At 37.3% G+C, this 22,974-nt stretch overlaps 1 protein-coding gene across 1 annotated transcript; it reads left to right on the forward strand.

Moving 5' to 3' along the window:
• The first annotated feature begins 16,072 nt into the window (after window positions 1-16,072).
• Window positions 16,073-16,998, forward strand: LOC113277761 (early light-induced protein, chloroplastic-like). The gene is made up of 2 exons (XM_026526757.1): window positions 16,073-16,423; window positions 16,532-16,998. The coding sequence occupies exons 1-2, from the start codon at window positions 16,166-16,168 to the stop codon at window positions 16,877-16,879; spliced, it is 606 nt and encodes a 201-aa protein (XP_026382542.1). The 5' UTR covers window positions 16,073-16,165; the 3' UTR covers window positions 16,880-16,998.
• Window positions 16,999-22,974: the final 5,976 nt, after the last annotated feature.

Here is a 22,974-nt window from a genome sequence, read left to right on the forward strand (position 1 = left end):
TGGATATAATATTTTATCATGCATTTCGGGGAATGGGATTTAAAGACGAAGAAATGTCCAGTTCAACATATTTTATTCACGGCTTTGGAAAATCAACAACGAAACCTAAAGGAGAAATAGTGGTACGAATTCCACTTGGAGAGATCGAAACACACGTAACACTGTGCGTGGTGGATATGGAATCTCCATATAATATGTTATTAGGAATACCATGGATACATGCGATAAAAGCTGCAGTATCAACGTTGCATCAATGTATTAAATTCCCCACACCAAATGGAATAGGTGAAATCACAGGAGATGTTGACAATGCGAAATTATGTCATCAAATTGAAGTAAAGCATTATGAAGGACAAGCAAAAAAGAAACAATTTCGCAGAAAGTTGGCAAAGGAAGCAAAGAAAGAAGAAGAATTCAGAATATATATGATAAGGGCAAAAGAAGGCAAAGGAATACCCAACGAAATTTTGGAAGAAGGAGAAGGACCTGTGAAAACAATAAAAGAACCAACACCAATGGGAGAACTTAAACCCAGTTACACTGCCGCAGAACCAACAAAACAAATAAACGTTGGGACTATAGAAGAACCTCTAATATTGAGAATTGGAACCAAAATGGATGTGGAAGAAGAAGAAAGAACTGTTAACCTTTTGCGAGAATATAAAGATGTTTTCGCAGGAAGCATGGATGAGATACCGGGAATAAATCCATCAATTGCATGCCACAAGTTGGAGATTAACAAAAATGTGAGACCATTTAAACAGAGAATAAGAAAAATTGCAACAACTTATCATTCCCAAATAGAAGAAGAACTACAGAAAATGCTTGATGCGGGAATCATAAGAGAAGCTAAATACCCAGAATGGATACCGAATATGGTCATTGTCCCAAAGAAAAACAAAGGAATCAGGATTTGCATAGATTTCACTGATTTAAACAAAGCTTGCCCCAAAGATAGTTTTCCGTTACCAGATATTCCTCAAATGGTGGAATCCGCAGCGGGAAATGATAGAGTATCGTCTTTAGATGGGTACAAAGGGTATAACCAAATCCCTCTCGCTGAAGAAGATCAAGAACATACTGCTTTCTTCGCCCCTAGAGGTTTATATTGTCACACGAAAATGCCATTTGGTTTGCGAAATGCTGGAGCGACATACCAAAGAATGGTAGAGAAGGTATTCGCAAAATGGATATACAAAACATTAGAAGTATACATGGATGACATGTTAGTAAAGCGTAAAGAAGCTAAAGACCATGTATAAGACCTGAGGGATATTTTTGAACAAATGCGGTAGTATAACATTAAATTGAATCCTGAGAAGTGTGTTATTGGGGTTGCATCGGGAAAATTTTTAGACAACATTGTATCAAAGGAAGGAATACAGGTTTGTCCAGAAAAAGTGCAAGCAGTTCATGACATGCCAACACCAGCAACAATAAAAGATGTAAAGAAGTTGAATGGGCTTCTAGCTTCGCTGGGGAGATTCATTTCGCGATCATCAGACAAATGCAAATATTTTTTCGATATACTCAAGAAGGGTGCGAAATTTAAATGGACTGATGAATGTGAAAAGGCTTTTCAAGGGATCAAAGAACATCTGATGAATACAACTATTTTACAAAAAGCAGAATCATGAGAAGAATTATTGATCTATCTTACGACGACGTCGCATGCATTAAGTGTTGTGTTATTGCGAGTAGACGCAGGAGTGGAGAAACCCATTTATTACATTAGCAAAACTTTTAGTACTGCCGAGAAGAATTACTCAAAGGTTGAGAAGTTAATCTTAGCATTAGTTTATGCATCATTTAAGCTCCACATATATTTTCAGGCGCATAAGATAAAGGTATTAACAAAAGTACCAATTGAATCAGTAATGAAGAATTCTAAAAGATCAGGAAGAGTGGAGAGAAGGAATGCACAAGTAAGCCACTTTGATATTAAATATGAAATTTTGTCTTCACGAAAGTCACAAGTTGTTGCAGAGTTCTTGGAAGAATTTCATTTAGAAGAAGATGAAGCAGTAGAAGAAATGATGAATATAAAAGAAGAACACGGAGATCCAAAAGATTTTTTAACAGAACCAAATAGATGGGAGATATTGGTAGATGGATCATCAAATGAAGAAGGAAATGGAGTTGGAATTGTTTTAGTTTCGCCAGAAGGAATAAAGATGGCTTTTTCATTCATAGTGGAATTCGCATCCACTAATAATGAAACGGAATATGAAGCTGTGATACATGCCTTAAAATTCGCAATAGAAATGAAACTAGAAAATGCCAGGATCACTAGTGATTCGCATCTAGTTATTCGCCAAATAAAGGGAGAGTATACTACAAATGAACCATCCTTGAAGAAATACAAGAAGCTCGTTTAAGAATTGTCAGCGAAAATCCCAAAAATAAAATGGAGGCACATTTCAAGAAAGGATAACAGACTCAGACGCTTTTGCTTTCATCTCAAGCATGATGACAGATCCAACTGCGAGATGCATAAAAATACAAACACTTCTATTACCATCAATCAATAAAGAAGAAGAAGAAGTGGATGTGATGATAATAGATAATGAAGAAGAAGAATAAACGAACAATATCGCAGACTGGAGAATGGAACTTCATGCATATATGGCGAAAGGAGAAACACCAAGGAATAGGTTAGAAACACACAAATTAAAAAGCCGCGCAACGAATTATGAATTAAGAGATGGGCTGCTATACCGAAAATCCTTTAACGGACCTTCACTCAGATGTTTGACACGAGAGGAAGGAGAAAAAGTGCTAAAAATGTTACATAGTGGGGATGCTGGAAATCATAGCGGGGGAATATCTTTGGCACATAGAGCAAAAATGCAAGGCTATTACTGGCCGTACATGCACGAAGATGCAAAACAAATATCAAGGAGCTGCGAAGATTGTCAGCGGCATGGAAAGAAAATACGTGCACCTGGAGCACCGTTATCATCTTCAACCAGTGACTGGAGTTTTGGAAAGTGGGGCTTAGATATTGTGGGGCCATTTTTACCAGTTTCTGGACAAATAAGATATTTAATAGTCGCAACAGATTATTTCAAAAAATGGACAGAAGTGAAAGCAGTACAGCATATTCGCGACAAAGATATCTTTACATTCATATTCGAAAATATCATTTGCAGATTTGGAATTCCTGCTCAGTTGGTATCTGATAATGGGAAAAAATTTGAAGGACAGAATATAGAAATGCTACTTAATGCATTCAAGATAAAATATGGAAAGTATACTCCTTTGTATCCACAAGCTAATGGGCAGGTAGAAGCAACAAACAAAACAATTGCAGATATATTAAAGAAGAAATTGGAAGGACATCACAGAACATGGTGCGAACAAGTACATAATGCAATATGGGCTTATAATACAACTAGAAGAGAAGCTACTGGAATGTCACCTTTTTGTTTAACATACGGAGGAATGAAGATTCTTCTCAGACTCTACGAAAGGTAGAATACAAAATTTCAATAAGATAAAGAACTCAGAAAAATATGACAAAGAAAAGATAGTTAAGGCAGTCAAACTATTATGACTACCTTCCTTTTGCGAAATAAGGTGTTGAATCAAGGACATACAACTATTCTCCCAACGGTCCATTGCGTCATCAAATTTATCTCCAACTAAACCTTTAAGTCGAGACTGAAGATTTTTCTCTTTAGAAATAAGAAAGGCATTTTTCTTCGCAAGAGAAGAATAAGATTCTTCTAATTTGGAATATTGTTCTTTAAGTTGATTCTCCTTTACACTTAAAGCTATTCTACCTTGAATGAGTGTATCTCTTTCAGCGATAGATGACTCTGTTACTTATTTAAGTTCATTTCTCAAAGAGCGAAGAGATTGCTCTTGGTCATCACATACTTTCTGAAGAATGCTAAGTTGTTGCGAAGATATCGCCATCTTGTTTAAACAAGTTCGCTTCTCTTTCTCATCTGATAAAGTTTTCATCCTTAAATTAGCTTTAGTTAAAGAATAAGAAAGGCGAGATACTTTATTACTTAATAAATCTTGTCTCTGAACTAATTGGGTATTTTCATTGGTAAGATTATTTATGTGATCAAGAGAATATGAATAGAGGTTATCTAATTGGTTATATTGATCCATCAAAATTTCTTTATCAACACTGGCTTCTTCAACAGCAGATTCAAATTGATATCTCTCCATTATTCGTTTCTGGTTTAAGGCTTAACATGCGAAAAAGGGATTTCAAGGATAATTAAATATGGGAAGGATAAAACCACTAAAAAGGAAAATTGAAGACACAGATAAGAAGATCATACCTCTCAATTCATCATTCTTCTTGCGAAGATTGTCACGATCCAACAAAACATTCTGAAGCTTTTGATTTTCTAGACGAAGAGCATTACACTCTTTTTCCAAAGCTGTCTGCGAAGCAGCTCTGTCAGAACCTAAATGCTTGCTCAGAATTTCGCAAACATTAGACTTGACAGGATCAATGGAGGACTTCTTGCCATCATCTAGGACTTCAGACAAAACTTTGAAAGCAATATCTACTCCTTCCACGGTTTCTTTCGAAAGGGGAAGAGACTCAGGTAGAGAACTGGCAATGATAGAAGGTTGAGAAACATTCTCAATAGGAAGAGAAGAAGTTTTATTCACAGATGGATCAACAAAGGGGGTTTCAATCATTGAAAGATCAGTTGAAGAAATGAAGTTTGAGGCAGCTTTTTCGCGAATTGGAGATAAAGGTTTATCTTGCGAAGATGTCGTAGGAGATTTAGAAGAGATAAGTAAGTGGAATGAAACAGAAGTTTGAACAGTTTTAAGGTGGCGGGATTTCTTGAGAGGTTTACTAACATCCTTATCACCCTGCGAATTACAATCCAGATAAGAAACAGAGGCAACAATATTGTTATTAGAAAAGGATAATGTTTCTTACTACCTTCTCATTCGCAAACTTTCTTTTATACGCAACAACTTTATGCTGCGGTTTGGGAATGTTAGGGTTATGAACCGTAAACTTAGTGTTGGAGGCGCTTTTGCTGAAATAACAACAGTATGGGAATCACATAAACAACATCAAATAAGGAAGTAAACAAGATCAATTTCAGCAAAACCCATAAAGAAGAAAAAAGAAAACTAACCTTGATGAATCCATGGAAAACACTAGCAGGAAGATTATTTCGAAGAAAATTACAAATGATGAAGATCTGCAGAAGAAATAGTATGAAGATGAAGAAGAACTTAAAAAGATTGAAGAAGAAAGAAGAAAAGTTGCAATAACGGAATTTGCAGAAGAATGATGAAGTTGCAGAGAAAATAAAAAGAAAGAAAAAGAGAGTGAAAAAGAATATATATAGAGGGAATTTTTCCTCGAGAAGATAAACATGATTAATACGGAAAGATATAAGCGGTTAAAAAGCAGCGGTTAAAAAAGACGTGTCAAGAAACGGATGGAAGAAAGAATGCGTGTGATAAATGCAGAATATGAAGAGAGGAACAGCTGCGGCGTTTCTCACATCATTCTCTACTTCGCAGAAAAGATATGAGACGAGGCAAGATGTAGGATCAGAATCTCGCAACAATAATATCTTAGAGAAATTATCAACAACACAACACAACAGCGTCACAAAACAATTTCAGAAATGATATAATAAACGACGTCAGCTAAAATCATGAGAAAGATATGATGATTCTGCGAAAATTAGAGAGTTTGCGAGATTAGGATTTGTAAGGTTGCGAGAATATCACAAGTCATATTCGAAAATAAAGGACAGATTAGCTGTCATCCACAATGTATTTCCCTATAAATAGTCGTTCAGTTGTAAAGGAAAAGAGAGAGATCTTTTTTGAGTAAGAAATAAGTAAATAGGAGAGAGAAAGTCTAGAGCAGAGGTCATATGAGGGGTGTAGTGTAGGATTTCCCGCAACTACAACTGCCATTCAATGGAATCTCCACTAAGACTCAAAGTCATATTGATTCATCTAAAGTATGCTTGGGGGTACTTCTCCTAAGTCTGTACTAACCGGAAATTCAAGGGAGGTATCAAATTGGAAGACTTGTTTAACATCTTCATCTATATTAGCAAATACATTCCTTGAGAAGCTTTGTGTTCGTGATTTTATTTCTGCGAGCATAAGTTCTTACTTAGGGTTTATATAATTCTAAGTTTTCCAAAACGAGAAAGAGATATGAAAGATCCCTTTCGAGGCCAAGAATAAGGCTTGCGTTAGAAATTATGGTACTGGAGCTTTCTGAAATATTTAGTAAAGATACGGTAACTTAACTTAGTCCTAAATACGGGTATCTAACTGTGGTTAAGTTCACAATTAAATGATGTCAGATCTTATTAATCGGATGGTTTTGGGCCGCGAATTCCATTTTGAACTCGCAGGAGGAGGAGGAGGAGGAGAAGATTAATAGAGAGAAGAAAATGCAAAGGAAAGTTAAAAGAGAGAGGAAGTTGTGACGTCTTCTACTGCAACAGGCCCACAATTTTCATTAATTAACAAACAGATAAGGGCATTAGTGGAATATTAGTCTCGTTGTTAAAGAAAATTAAGGCATTAATATGCATCAAGTTAATTTCTTTTTGAGAATACAGTATAAAGATCATTATGGGTCATAGTTAAAAGGAATCATTAACAATGAAATCGACCCAACTAAAAGTTGGATCATAATATCCTCATATTTCACTTAAACCGGCCAACCAAATCACTTCAAAATCCCTCGTTCACAAACAAAAATAATATAAAAAATTGTGGACCCGTTTCGTGTGTAACCTATGGTAGTATGGTTCATTCCATAATGATTCAACATTTCTCTTTTAAGTCAAGTGTAATGAGATGAGCAAACAAACAAATTATAAGCACATAGACAAGATATATAGGTGTTTAAATTGGGCTGTGCCAGCACGAGCACAACCCATCCCAATCTAACATGTGATTTAGCCCAGCACGACCCAACATGTTAGTTTCATGGGTTGTGCTGGGTTATCCTAATCGGCACAGTAACACATCACAGCACGTGGCGCGGATAAGCACGTGGCCCAGCCCAGCACAACACGTTAAGAAAGCACGTTATAGCATGCACAAGTACACTATATAACAAGATATAATACATCACATTTTGTGTGTATTTCATAAAAGAATCATTATTCTATTTGGTTGTATTTTCTCGAAGATACAACTCTCACCAACAAAATCTTCGATTGCGAAAAATGCTAAACCGTCATCCTCAATCATTAAGAAGAGATCTCTTTCCTGTACAGGCCGCAGTGACACTTTTATTATACTTGCTCGTAATAGAAGGGCTCATGAATCCATCTTGATAGTTTTATCATACCTTCACAACTCGCTTGTGGATCCTTACATACTGCCAGTATTAGAAGACTACTCATTGGGTAACGATGGAGAACGAATGCTTCCTATGTTATTGAAGAATTACAAATGGTTTGGTTATCTTTGTATTTTTGGTTTTAGGATCTTGTCTAGGAATCATCGCGTCGTGCTCTTTTGCTTCGTCAAGGTTTTATCCCTTTGGCTTTGGGTTTTCCTTGACAAGGTTTTTGGCGAGGCAACATATGCGTGTCCAACACTTTTCGGTGGTTTTCACATCTACCTTCTATTTTTCGTTTTTTATTTTTCATGTATTTCCTTTAATTTGTTAGCTGCAATAGATGGCTATAATACCAATGTAACCACGGCTACTAACGCCATAAGTTAGTCTTTTTAATGTAATACCTAATTCACAAAAAAAAAAAAAAAAAAACTAGTTTTTGACATTTTATGCTAGCTTATTTTTTTACCAACACATATAATACTTAAATATTTGGAAAATATATTTCAATATCGTTGTTATAATGTCGTTACCTATATTTAACAACATTAGTTTACATGACAATGATCCAATTTTATATTTGATGGGCTATTTCTTTTTATTGAATAAACTTGTTAATTTTACTTGAAATAATTTCAAATGATATGTTGTTTATTTAGATTCTCGCGATAATGTCCGACTTAATGTATACCACTAAGTGACTTCATTTTTTTTATAACACGTGTGCTAGCACGATACAGCACGGGACAACACGTTTATTCGTGTGTTGTGCCCGTGGGCTGTGTTGTGCCTAGATTTTGACTAGTAAAGCACAACACGGCATAACATGTTTAAATCGTTGGAACATCACGACACATGACACGTGAAGCACGCGATTTCGTGTGTCGGGCTGTGTCGGACCGGCACATTTTACACCTCTATATATAGGGGCTAATTGAATTGACGATACATTAGCCAAGGATATTGCTGCTAAGTAACTTTTGGTTTTTTGATCGACAAAAATTAATATATTTAGAAAATCAAAGAAGAAGTAGGGAAGCAAGCTCAACAGCTACAGCAAGAAACCACGACAATTGAGAAGAATTTTATAGACAGAAACATGCAAACCCAAGAATTAAAAGCTAAACAAGAGATAATGTCAATTGATTTGAATATCCTGTACTACGAAATTGAAAGGGACTTTATCGTGGGAATGAAAAACGTGATTATGATTCGTCGTGGTTCAAACCGCCGCCATACCTAATGCCAAACAGTTAGTTGCATTTATCTATTCTTATGAGTTTAAGTATTTAATTATCTGGTGGCATTATGTAAGCAAGTGGTGGGAATATAACAGTAGATAGAGACTCCAGCGATTTTGTGACGATTTCTTCCCGGTGGTTGAAAACCAGGATTTGATCTTCCTCCTTCACCGTGATTTCACTCATACAATCTTACTCTCTCCCTCCTCGTTACTATTTTCTATTCATGCAATCATTCAACCATAGTTTTTCAGGGGTTTTTGTTTCAATTTTATACGATTACAGGATCCTTATTTTTGAAAAACTATGCCCAGACCGAGAAGAAGTTCATCATCTTCTTCTCGAACCCTAACCCCTGATGATTCCGATATAGAAGCCTTGTCCCAATCCCCTCCACCATCTCAGACTTCAACCATCCCATCATCTCAGAGGGATAAACTCAATTGTCCCTTTACACATTATGACAGATGCCAGAATGAAACTGGTGGTAGAGGATACGCTAAAGGTGCACTATACAAGCATACATCAGATCGACACTTCTGTACTGACACAGACATGGAGAATTACAGGAAGAGGATTAGAAATAATATCGACTGTTACAATGCTTGGGAAGGAGTTCTTACAGACATGCGTATGTGGTTGTGCATTAAATGCATATGCATTCATGCATGGAAAAAACCTTGCACCTCCAAAATTCACCCTGCAAAGGTCTTTGATGGCCCTCTCAATGGAACTGGCGCATATTTTCTCATCCACGGTGTTTCGAAACCACAAGGCAGCAGTGGCGCTTCTACATCTGGGTTATGCTTGGTTTGGAATCTGTTGAAGAAGCCGTAAATCTCACAGAGGAGATACTCGATTTGCTTTTCCGTAAGAAAATTACAACAATGGTAACTATCCCCCCTCCGTGTCGTTTACAATTCTCCAGAACCCTTAAATTTGCATTGGATGATGTTATTGCACAACCATCAAAACTGGATGTATGGCTTGAGCTTCTTCTTTTACCGGTCTGCACTTTAAATCTGTAGGTCCAAAAGTGTTCCGCAGAGGAACGTTCAGGTACTCGTAAGAAGCTGCAAATTGCAGCCATCAATCAGGCTCTGGTAAAATGGAATGAGCCACAGGGGTGTTACCATTTGACACAGAATTTGCTTGATATTTCTAAGCCTAAACCAAGACCCACTGCATCCGTCAAGAAGCAAAAGAAAGACGCTAACATAGAGGCTTACCGATGGAAGATTAGCAATGGACACTACTCTGCAGCAATACGCATCCTATCATCATATTGATTTTCACCCTCCACCCCTGCCACTCTGCATGAACTCCAACTCAAACACCCAGAGGTACGGACTCCGGTGATTCCCGCATCACCTATCTCAGTTGAAGTTCTAGCAGTCAAGAGGTTCCTATCAATTTGGGGTTGGTATTCCCTGTGGTAGAGAAAGTATCATTCACGCTGCCAAGAGGTTACTAGAACTGAAAGCTAATGACCCCAGCATGACAATGTTATTAATCGAATTCTCAAACGCTTTCAATTTAGTTGACAGTTCAACTATCATCAGAGAAGTAAGAACTCGTTGTCCCAACATCGCAAAGTGGGTTGAATTCTGCTATTCATCTCCGGCTAAGCTTTATTACAAAGAGTCTGCGCTATCTTCAGCACAAGGTGTCCAATAAGGAGACCCCCTTGGCCCTCTTCTGTTTTCTCTAGCACTCCAACCTATCGCCGAAATGATTGCTACACACTGCTTTCTTTCCTTCCATGCCTGGTATTTGGACGATGGAACAATAACATGAGACACAATAGAGGTTGCTAAGATATTGCATATTTTGAAAACTGAAGGTCCACGGAGAGGCTTGCACCTAAACCTATCCAAAACGAAGCTGTTCTGGCCATCGTATGATCCCAGAAGAGATGTTGACAGAGTTTTCCCTACGCAGATCAGCACACAAAAGTTGGGGGTGAAACTGATAGGAGGGTCGGTCAGTCTCGACTTACAATTCTGCCAAGATATGGTTCAATACAGGGTCGATCGTACGGTACAGCTGATGTCCAAAATCCAGAAACTACATGATCCACAGGCTGAATTACTTTCGTTACGAAACTGCAGTGGTGTTTCGAAGTTATATTTCACGTTAAGGAAAACCTGTACCCAAGCATCACACCCCCGCGACTTCAAACTTCGACCAACATCTTATGCACTACCTACGGAATATAGTTGTTGGTGATGGATCAGGATTTGGCGCTACACAACAACGCGTGGCCACCATGCCTATAAAACTTGGTGGCCTTGGCATCCTCACGATGACATATGCTAGTGTATACTGCTACCTTGCCTCATGCACCCAAACGCAGTAGCTACAACACACTATCTTAGCCAGCACGGAAACACTAGATTCATGTGCCAACTACAACGTCTCCCTACTTGCATACACACAGGCTATTGGCATTTCTCCTTCCGACTTCAACATCAACGACACTGCCCCCCAGTTTATGCACAAACTGGTAGCAAAATACTTTGGTATTATCGCTGAAAACCTGCCAACAACTTGTTCCTTCACAGAGCGAGATCTTTTCTTATGGCACAACAACCGGCTTCCTCACGCTTTGGACTTTCTCAAAGCAATTCCTATCCCAGGGCTTGGTCAATCTATTGGTCCCAGTCAATTTCAGGCAGTACTGCAATACCGCCTTGGTATTCCTCTGTTCGAAGACGATAATTTATGCTCATGCTGTGACAGACCTATGGATATCTATGGTAAATAGTGAAAATACTCTTTCAAAAAAGTATAAGTCATTTACTCTTACCGTGTCTGTTGATTATTAGCTATAAATAGGCTCCATCAGAACCATTGAACATGGTGAAAGAGTCAGGGGCGTTTGTGAATAGTTCAGGTTGGTTAAAAAAAGATTGGGATGGTATGGAATGTTAAGGGACGTTTGTAAACAGTATTCACCTCTCGAAGAAAGTAAAAGTCGTTTACTGTTACCGGGATTGTCGAATTTTACCTATAAATATGCTTCACTGTCCCCCATTATACGCAATTCTTTTAAAAAATTATATATTTAAATTGTAATATTACTTTTATCCTTTGAGTATTATTTATTTTTAGTTTTACACACTTTACCTACGTAGCATGGCAACCCAGTACACTTCACAGGAAGATTAAGATCTAACACGGACGTACTGCAACGTTTCGAATGATCCAGACGTATTAATGGACGAAAAATCAAATGAGTTTTGGATATGTGTCCCTCAATTGTTTACCGAAATAATTGGAAATAACAATCGTCGGACATGGAAATCATTAAAGTCGCGGATCTTCACCATAAAGAGGGAGGTCAACATTTTTGTTACACTCCAAATACCAATATATCGCAATGTGTCGGAAGGGTGTTATGAAGAAATGATTGTGGGTGAAAGACCGTAAATGTATACTTGATTTTATAAGAAATTTAGACGTTAAACACTAACCTTATATTTGTTTGTTTATTGCAGGATACACATGCGCGTCAGTTATACCTCCAAAGGAAGGGAAAGTTGTTTATGTATCACAATTGCTACCTCAGTATGAGGCATCACTTTTATCATATGGACCCCCAATTGTTAGATTGTTGTAGATGGGGAAAAATGATTTGCTGGTTTTTAAGGAATTGAGGAGACGACCGTACGGAGGAGACGACCGTACGGAGGAGACTCCTCGAACCGACCGAAATGTTAAACCTCACACAGATGCACCGCTGCAAATGGGGTGCTTTAGATTCGAGAGATCAATATGTAGTACTCCGGCCTAAATCAAGACAATGACCGTTCCAGAGTAAATTCGGTCGCAAGAGAGGATGGGTTGATCTGTAGGAGGGAAGCTGAGAAATGTGTGGAATCGATGGTGATCAAAGATTGTGGGTGTGTGAATTCCGAATACGATAAGCCTGAGTGATTGAAATTGCTCAATTGAGAGTAGTTGCTCAATTGATGTGTTGATGATCTCGTGTTGTCGATGAGACGTGAGATTGATGATACCGATGATGATTCAATCATGATTCAGAGACTTATTTATATCGCTGGAATTGTAGACACCATGATTCCATGAAGTGTGACAGTTGATGGAATCAAGGAGTGGGGAATTGGAGATCGTGTTTGAAACCAGTTTCTCAACGTGTGGAGACTTGGTCGCTTTCCACCCACTACCTCGTGAATTCCTTTAACTGATTGCACGACTTGCTCACATTCTATTGTGCGTTTGAACACACGGGCCGTAGACCGCCAGACCAAAACCCTAAGTGATATCCCCCCAAGTGACACGATTAACGTCTCGTGGTTTGTTAGTCAATTGATGACTTCGTGGTTTGATGGGACGATGAGTCCATGTAGTTTCTGAGTTGAACATGATGTTCTGAAACTCGTGAATTGAACATGTCATGAGACAGAGGTATAGTTCTTACGATGAGGTGATCAAGTATTGCTCATTCGGTGGATCGTTGAATATTGATTGTTGAACCAATATTCCTTGGTTTGAACAAATATTTATCATCTGAGCAAGTGTTGTTCATGTGATGAATTGTTGAATATTTGATCGTCTGAGCATGTGTTGCTCGTCTGATAGATTATTGGCAGCGTACCAAAAATATTAATTAGAATACTGGTCGTTGAACCGAGCATAATTAATAAAATTAATGACCATGAGGTCGTCATAAAATTATTAAGGTTAGAATCTGGAATGATGATCCTTGGATTCAGAAACCCTAATTTGATCAATTGATGATCAGTTCATGGTTCGTAAGAATTTAAACCATGGGATGAAGGAGGGAGCGACTACATGGGACCGTGGATCAACCATGTAGTGTCCATATGCTCACGTGAGCAAATACGAAGAACTCCTGAAGAGTTGACGATTTGTTGGTGAAAGAATGATTAAATGCTGGCTTAATCATTTATTCGAAAATACTCGTATGAGCCTTAGGTGAGAAAACCTAATTAATTATGACGAGGCGAGGGACCGACCATGGAGTCATGAAACCGGCCCTGAGTTGTCCCGTGACCGCCTGACGATCACTTCATGAGAGAGGAAGTTGTGACGTCTTCTACTGCAACATGCCCACAATTTTCATTAATCAACAAACAGATAAGGGCATTAGTGAAATATTAATCTCGTTGTTAAAGAAAATTAGAGCATTAATATGCATCAAGTTAATTTCTTTTTGATAATATAGTATAAGGATCATTATGCGTCATAGTTAAAAGGAATCATTAACAATGAAATCGACCCAACTAAAAGTTGGATCATAATATCCCCATATTTTACTTAAACCGGCCAACCAAATCATTTCAAAATCCCTCGTTTACGAAGAAAAATAATAGAAAAAATTGTGGACTCGTTTCGTGTGTAACCTATGGTAGTATGGTTCATTCCATAACGATTCAACATTTCTCTTTTAAGTCAAGTCTAATGAGATGAGCAAAAAAACAAATTATAAGCACATAGACAAGATATATAGGTAGAGGTGTAAATTGGGTTGTGCCAGCACGAGCACAGCCCATCCCAATCTAACACGTGATTTAGCCCAGCACGACCCAACATGTTAGTTGCATGGGTTGTGCTGGGTTATCCTAATCGGCACAGTAACACATCACAGCACGTGGCACGGATAAGCACGTGGCCCAGTCCAGCACAACACGTTAAGAAAACACGTTATAGCATGCACAAGTACACTATATAACAAGACATAATATATCACATTTTGTGTATATTTCATAAAAGAATCACTATTCTATTTGGTTGTATTCTCTCGAAGATACAACTCTCACCAACAAAATCTTCGATTGCGGAAAAGGCTAAACCGTCATCCTCAATCATTAAGAAGAGATCTCTTTGCTGTACAGGCCGCAGTGACACTTTTATCATACTTGATCGTGATAGAAGGGCTCAGGAATCCATCTTGATAGTTTTATCATACCTTCACAACTCGCTTGTGGATCCTTACATACTGCCAGTATTAGAAGACTACTCATTGGGTAACGATGGAGAACGAATGCTTCCTATGTTATTGAAGAATTAAAAATGGTTTGGTTATCTTTGTATTTTTGGTTTTAGGATCTTGTCTAGGACTCATCGCGTTGTGCTCTTTTCCTTCGTCAATGTTTTATCCCTTTGGCTTTGGGTTTTCCTTGACAAAGTTTTTGGCGAGGCAACATATGCGTATCCAACACTCTTTTTGGTGGTTTTCACATCTACCTTCTATTTTTCGTTTTTTATTTTTCATGTATTTCCTTTAATTTGTTAGCTGCAATAGATGGCTATAATACTAATGTAACCACGGCTGCTAACGCCATAAGTTAGTCTTTTTAATGTAATACCTAACTCATAAAAAAAAAAAAAAAAAAACTAGTTTTTGACATTTTATGCTAGCTTATTTTTATAACAACACATATAATACTTAAATATTTGGAAAATTTATTTCAATATCGTTGTTATAATGTCGTTACCTATATTTAACAGCATTAGTTTACATGACAATGATCCAATTTTATATTTGATGGGCTATTTCTTTTTATTGAATAAACTTGTTAATTTTACTTGAAATAATTTCAAATGATATGTTGTTTATTTAGATTCTCGCGATAATGTCCGACTTAATGTATACCACTAAGTGACTTCAAATTGTTTATAACACGTGTGCTAGCACGGCACAGCACGAGACAACACGTTTATTCGTGTGTTGTGCCCGTGGGTTGTGATGTGCCTAGCTTTTGACTAGTAAAACACAGCACGGCACAACATGTTTAAATCGTTGGTACATCACGACACATGACACGTGAAGCACGCGATTTCGTGTGTCGGGTTATGCCGGACCGGCACGTTTTACACCTCTATATATAGGGACTAATTGAATTGAAGATACATTAGCCAAGGATATTGCTGCTAAGTAACTTTGGTTTTTTTGATCGACAAAAATTAATATATTCACAAAATCAAAGAAGAAGTAGGGAACAAGCTCAACAGCTACAGCAAAAAACCACGACAATTGAGAAGAAGAATTTTCTAGACAGAAACATGCAAACCCAAGAATTAAAAGCTAAACAAGAGAAGCATTTAAGAAATGAAGTAACTACCCCAGTTAACGGTAATAAAATTAAGACATACACCTTTAAGGACTTCATCATTACGAGCCCAATTAAAAACTTGGATCTTCACATGTTTACCATTTTTTTTACTCGGGCAGAACCATCTTCAAAGACAATAGCGTTCCTAAACTTCCACAATGTCCAACATATGGCTGGAGGAATCAAAGGCCAAAGCGTTTTACCTATAAGATGAACTAGTTTACATCTCCCATCTTTAATATTGCATCGATACAAATCGGAAGCGCCCAAAAAAGATCCATTCCCGAAATAAAGTGGTCCCATATTTGAGAAGAGAACTTATAATGAAACAAAAGATGTGAGACTGATGCGGAACAACACAATAAGCAACCATTTACTAGGAGCTTATCTCTCTTATAAAGATAATCTATAGCGACTAAACGTTTATGAAAAACCAACCAAAGGAAGAAACCAATTTTATGTGGCCAGCGTCTTGACCAGATTCTTAAATTTAGAGAAGCATGATCATTTTCTTTCTCCAAAGCAGCATAACAGGATTTAACGGTAAATTTTCCCGTCTTATTAAGATCTCATTTAACCATGTCAGCGGTGTCCGAACCCAGACACGAGGAAATGCTAGCTTCGGTGTTCGTTGCATGGCTGAGGAAAAACAACCACAACAACCAATGACAACCAGTAGTTCCACTCCACCACCACCAGCAGCATCACAGACTCCAATTGCAACTCCTACTTTTCCACCACGGCGTGCTGCACCAAAGGTATGTCGCACAAATTATACATATGTCATAATAATTTAATCTCTGTAACTTGATGCATACCATGTTCTGGTTAAGCTAATGAAAATGTTTTTATTTGATGATGCGCAGAAGATGAGCACAAAGTTTGGCGATTTATTAGCATTCAGTGGTCCAGCACCGGAGAGAATTAACGGTAGACTTGCCATGATTGGGTTTGTTGCTGCTATGGGAGTAGAGCTTGCAAGAGGTACCGACGTCGCAGCACAATTGGCAGATGGGGGACTTCCATGGTTTGTGATAACTAGTGTTGTGCTATCAGTGGCCTCTCTTATACCATTGTCTCAAGGTGTCAGTGTTGAATCAAAGTCGGACGGTTTGATGTCTTCAAGTGCTGAAATGTGGAACGGCAGAGTTACAATGTTGGGTTTGGTCGCATTAGTGCTTACTGAGGTTGCAAAAGGTGGAGCTCTAATTTAATTTTTAATTTACTCATTCCTGTATTCCTACTTGGTGTTTTACAAATTTAATCTAACTAGGCCATGTAAATGTTTTTGATCAATACATATATGAAAGGGAGAAAAATTTTAAAAGAAAAATTGCACTTGTTCATTTTAACCAACAACTATACTGAGATGTTAGTTCATTTATGTCTGGGAGGATTTTCTTTGAGCATATATAGAGCCCGCTTTCTTGTCAGGTTACCACACTGCTATTGGCAGTGGTGGCACCGTTATAAATACCTTGCAAATTTTCTTCTAGAATAAGTTTAAGATTTTGGTGGTGGCTGGAGGCTGGAGCACCCTCAGCCAATTCCTAAGTTCTGTGATCGGTGGTAATTGCCCATTCACACCTGACACCACTGTTAGAATGTAAAATGATTGATTAATTGTCCATTTTCGGGAGAACGATTTTTTAGGGACCATGATTTTTTTGGGATCATGGTCTTATTAGGCCAACTTCCCTATACTTATAAGGGGTGTCCCAAAGTTAGGTAAATACCCATTTACCCTTTACTTTAATTTAAATTAAAACTAACTTCATAACTATATAAATCTAATCATATACTCCTACATCTAATCTAAATGAATTTATTAACCAAAATCAAAATCAAATCAAAATCAAAAGAGCAATCGAAAAATTTTAATTTTGAAAAAAAAATTATTCTCTTGTTCTTCTCTCTTTCCTTGACGTTCCTCGTTCGATTGAAAAACTCATCAGTCTTTTTAATTCGTTTTTGGATAGGAAAATTGAGTAGAAATCATCAAAATATGGTTTAAATGGATATTAAAAAGGCATGTTCGGTTAGGAATAGTTTTAAAAAAACTAGTTTTGTAACCGAACATTCTGAAACCAAGAACACGAAGAACACTTCGGCTATCACGAATTTAATTTTTCATAACCGAACTCCGAGTTCGATTGGTTCGCAAAAAAATCTAAAACTAGTTAGTAACCGAACTCTACCCATAATACAAAAAGGAAAAAAAAATGTAACCGAACTGTGTTATTTTTCCTACTATGTTGAGTTATGATATAACCGAACTTTACCTACCTTGTTCGGTTGGTTCGCAAAAATTTCTAAAACTATCTAGTAACCGAACTCTACTTATATTCCAAAAATAATTTTTTTTCCAATGTAACCGAACTGTGTTATTTTGCCTACTATGTTGAGTTTCAATTTAACCGAACTTGTTCCACTATGTTCGGTTTGTTCGCAAAAAATATTGACAAACCGAACTCTTCACTAATTCCATACATGTGGAGTTCAGTTAGATATGTTGTTGGGTTAAAGTTTGCGAACAACCGAACATTACTCTGTAAGTCCTATAAACAATGTTCGGTAACCTGCGTGTATGGAAAAGGTAACCGAACAACTAAAAACCTCCATTAAAGAACGAGTTCGGTAACCTGCGTATATGGAAAAGGTAACCGAACTACACTTTCAGATGAGTTCGGTAACCTGTTCTTCACATAAGGTAACCGAACAAGCCCAAATCTACCCTAAAAATTTACAGTTTTTTGAAAATTTGGAGCAATTCAACCAACATTATCTAAGTTTGAAACATACCTGGGTACCCAAATACTCTTCCTTCGGTTGTGGTTGGTAAAATCCTTTGTTTTTCATGTTTTCCTTCTTCATCTTCTCCGACTTTACTCTCTCAATAATTCTGCTTCTTTTTTAAAAAAAAGCCATCTGATTTTTTAATCTCATTAATTATCTTTAACTTAATCATTTTAGTAATCACTACGCTAACTATTATTAACACTAACTAATCATTACCAAAAAATTAATCAAGAGGGTAATTTAGGTATTAATATAAATATCTAAATAAGGGGTGACCTATAATTACTTCTAATGTCTTTACCCAAAATAAAAACATGGTCCCCCAAAATAACCATGGTCCCCAAAAAACCGTTCTTTCCGGATATGTGAGTTCTTTGCCGGGGCCTAAACCCTCTAGCCTGGTATATCACCCAATACTCTTAGAATAAAGCCCACTTCTTCTTTGTGCCAAAAGATTGAAAGTACCCGCATATTCGTTATCAATCGAAATTTTATTTGACAGGTAAAAAATGGAGCCAATGCAAATATCTGGGAAGACAGTTGGATACCCAATTCAGATATAATACCTAAATCAACTAATAAAGATGAGTCGTTGCCTCAGAAAGTTCAAGATCTAATAACTACCCAGAGAAACTGGGACAATTCGAAACTAGATTACTTATTCTCAGTAGAAACTAAAAGCAAAATTCTAGCTTTATCTCCTAATCGTAAAGAAAATAATAAAATTAGATGGAAACATCGCTCTTCGGGGAATTTTTCAGCAAAAAATATTTACAAATGATGGAAATGTTAATTTTCCTTGGAAAAAATTGTGGAAGTTGTAAGTAATTCCAATAATCAAGCTGTCAAATGTGTAATTCTCAAGCCCAAAAAACGGAGCAACACCTTTTTAGGTCTTGCCCATTTGCTAGATCAATATGGTTTGGGTGTTCCTTAGACGCGGTTAATACTCAAATAATAACTGACCCGATAAACACATGGGTAGAAAGTTGGATCTCCAACCCAAGGTATACACAATTTGCAGATAAAATTGCAACTATTCTTTGGTTCATATCGAAACACAGATGTTCAGTTATTTTTGAAAAATTAAAACCGGACCCAACAAACCTGATTGAACAAATAAAGAAGTTTCTTCAATTGAACAACACAAAAGACAGATTGCCAAGCACTCACCAGCAGAAGGAAAAAATAGTTAAATCATCGTGGACTTCTTTGAATTCAGACCGGATAATTTTTATTGACGTTTCTTTAAAGATAGAAGATTTGTCTATGGGATATGCCTTCTTACTTTTCAGTAGATCAATATGAATTCATGCATATCTCAGCAGGGTCAGACTGGGCTTCTTCGGCTTTTCATGCAGAAGCAAAACCTTATTAAAGGCAAGTAAATGGCTAGCAGAAAAACTTTATCTAGTGTTTCAATAGTTACAGATTGCAGACTTCTAGCTGATACACTTGGTATGGACCTTACATCATTAAGGAGATAGTTGGAACAGGAGCTTATAGATTAATGGATCCAGAAGGTAGAGATGTTGGTCATAGACTTGACAAACCATGGAACAGGTTGTACTTAAAAAAATATTATCCATAAGAAGCTTTGAGAAGTTATGGATTCTGAAAGAATAATTGCAAGATTATTCATATCAAAACAAGATCATGATGTGCGAAATTTTCGCAGAGATAATCACAGAACCATGACATAAAAGAAAGGGGCGATCCTTTATGGCGTACACCTTAGTTCACGAATAAAATTTCGCAAGAGGAAAATGTAAGACCTAAAGTACGTCATATTAGGGGGTACCTGTTGCATGGCTCAGGGAAAGGATACACCGCCACCGGAACCTGAGTCATGGATATTTGGGGTCAATAAAGCCCATCCGGGAGAGGCACCTTGGATTCTCAGCTTAAGCATATGACTTAGCTTGGGAGACTAAGGTAATAAGGACTCTCCCAAGGAGTGCATATCTGATCAAGGCGCCGAGGTACACGGTTGAGTCAAGAGTGCCAGGGGCGTTTGAAGCGTACCTTGCCATTCTTGACAAGTCTTGGCTTATACTGCACTCGGCCTGAAGAAAACCCCACTTAGGGTGCAGTCTCGTAACCATAAGCCCTATAGGGAAAAGGAATAAGAGGGTGCGAAAACAATTGGTTGTTGTTAAGACTGGATGGGAGGAGCTAACCTTGTATGGTAGAAGTACGCCTCCTTGAAGTGGCACCCAGGGGGGATATAAGGGGGGCACCCTCCATTAGGGAGCTGATAAGTGTCTTAAGACGCAAATTTCATGAGGCTTTTTACTCGCAAGGGTATTAAGGCTTGTCATATTTGTGCAAAAATCCTGAAGAGGCAATAATACAAAAGAAAAAGATAAGACGAGATCAATGGGTTTTCGCATTAAAGTGCGAAGACGTCCTGCGATTTCGTCGCAAGACGGCAATGTCATGGGGCTTTATTTTCGCAAGAATATTTAGGCCTGTCATATTGTCGCAACATTCCTGAAGAGGCCATAATACAAAAGAAAAAGTTAAGGCAAGATCAATGGGTTTTTGCATGAAAGTGCAAGGACGTCCTGCGATTTTGTCGCAATGACAAGAGGTGGCATAATAAGACCTTTAATTAGGAAGGAAAAATAAGACCACATGACAAAACAAAATATTTATAAGTATTCATAACAGATTATTTTTCGCAAGAAAGATAATGAGAGGAAAGTATGGGTATCAATAAACAAGAAGCATTATCTTTCTCACCAGCAAAATACTAAAAGGGAAAATTGATTCCAAAGTTGGTTGAAGAATATTATTCGCAAAAAGTAATAAAGATAAGACAATTCAAGAAGATAGAACTAGATAAGAAGCTCATGCTTGAATATTAATTCCAGTAGAAGGAGATAATAGACGTTCTTCGCCAATGTTCTCATTATCGCAAGCCTCTCCTTCATTTCATATCTGATCTTCGCCTTGATTAGCGCCTTGATTATCGCCAGCAAGTACTTCTTCAGAAGAGATTCTTTTTCATTCTCATTTTGATTAACACCAGTAGATGCTTCCTTAGAAGGAATTTCTTCTTCATATTCCAAGAGATTATCCTCTGCACCACTTTCATAATCATAATCACTATCAGCAGGACGAGGAACTTCATCATCATCTACTTCCAAAGGTTCGATTGATGTAGGAGGAAGATATTTAGACAATAAAATATCATTTACAAGGACTTCAGCCAGGAGATGAACTTGACGAAGAAGTGCTCTCTGATGATTCCTATCTTGAAAATCCTTAAAATACGCAAGATAATCAAGTCTTCTTTCTGCTCGGTCGCGAGAACCAATAAGGGCAGAGACGAGCAATGCATTTTCTTTGCGAATTTTGGCATATTTAGCCTCCAAAACAGAAATGGAGGAATGAAGATTCTTCTCAGACTCTGCGAAAGGTAGAATACAAAATTTCAATAAGACGAAGAACTCAAAAAGATATGACAAAGAAAAGATAGTTAAGGCAGTCAAACTATTATGACTACCTTCCTTTTGCGAAATAAGGTGTTGAATCAAGGTCAGACAACTATTTTCCCAACGGTCCATTGCGTCATCAAATTTATCTCCAACTAAACCTTTAAGTCGAGACTGAAGATTTTTCTCTTTAGAAATAAGAAAGGCATTTTTCTTCGCAAGAGAAGAATAAGATTCTTCTAATTTGGAATATTGTTCTTTAAGTTGATTCGCCTTTACACTTAAAGTTATTATACCTTGAATGAGTTTATCTCTTTCAGCGATAGATGACTTTGTTACTTCTTTAAGTTCATTTCTCAATGAGCGAAGAGATTGCTCTTGGTCATCACATACTTTCTGAAGAATGCTAAGTTGTTGCGAAGATATTGCCATCTTGTTTAAACAAGTTCGCTTCTCTTGAGATAAGGTTTTATTCTCATCTTATAAAGTTTACATCCCTAAATTAGCTTTATTTAAAGAATAAGAAAGGCGAGATACTTCATTACTTAATAAATCTTGCCTCTGAACTAATTGGGTATTTTCATTGGTAAGATTATTTATATGATCAAGAGAATATGAATAGAGGTTATCTAATTGGTTATATTGATCCATCAAATTTTTTTTATCAACACGGGCTTCTTCAACAGCAGATTCAAATTGATATCTCTCCATTATTCGTTTCTGGTTTAAGGCTTAACATGCGAAAGAGGGATTTCAAGGATAATTAAATATGGGAAGGATAAAACCATTAAAAAGGAAAATTGAAGACACAGATAAGAAAATCATACCTCTCAATTCATCATTCTTCTTGCGAAGGTTGTCACGATCCAACAAAACATTCTGAAGCTTTTGATTTTCGAGACGAAAAGCATTGCACTCTTTTTCAAAAGCTGTTTGCGAAGCAGCTCTGTCAGAACCGAAATACCTACTCATAATTTCGCACATACTAGATTTGACAGGATCAATGGAAGTCTTATTACCATCATCCAGGACCTCAGACAAAACTTTGAAAGCAATATCTATTCCTTCCA

This window comes from Papaver somniferum, chromosome 5 (assembly GCF_003573695.1).
Source record: "Papaver somniferum cultivar HN1 chromosome 5, ASM357369v1, whole genome shotgun sequence".
NCBI classification, from domain to species: Eukaryota; Viridiplantae; Streptophyta; class Magnoliopsida; order Ranunculales; family Papaveraceae; genus Papaver; species Papaver somniferum.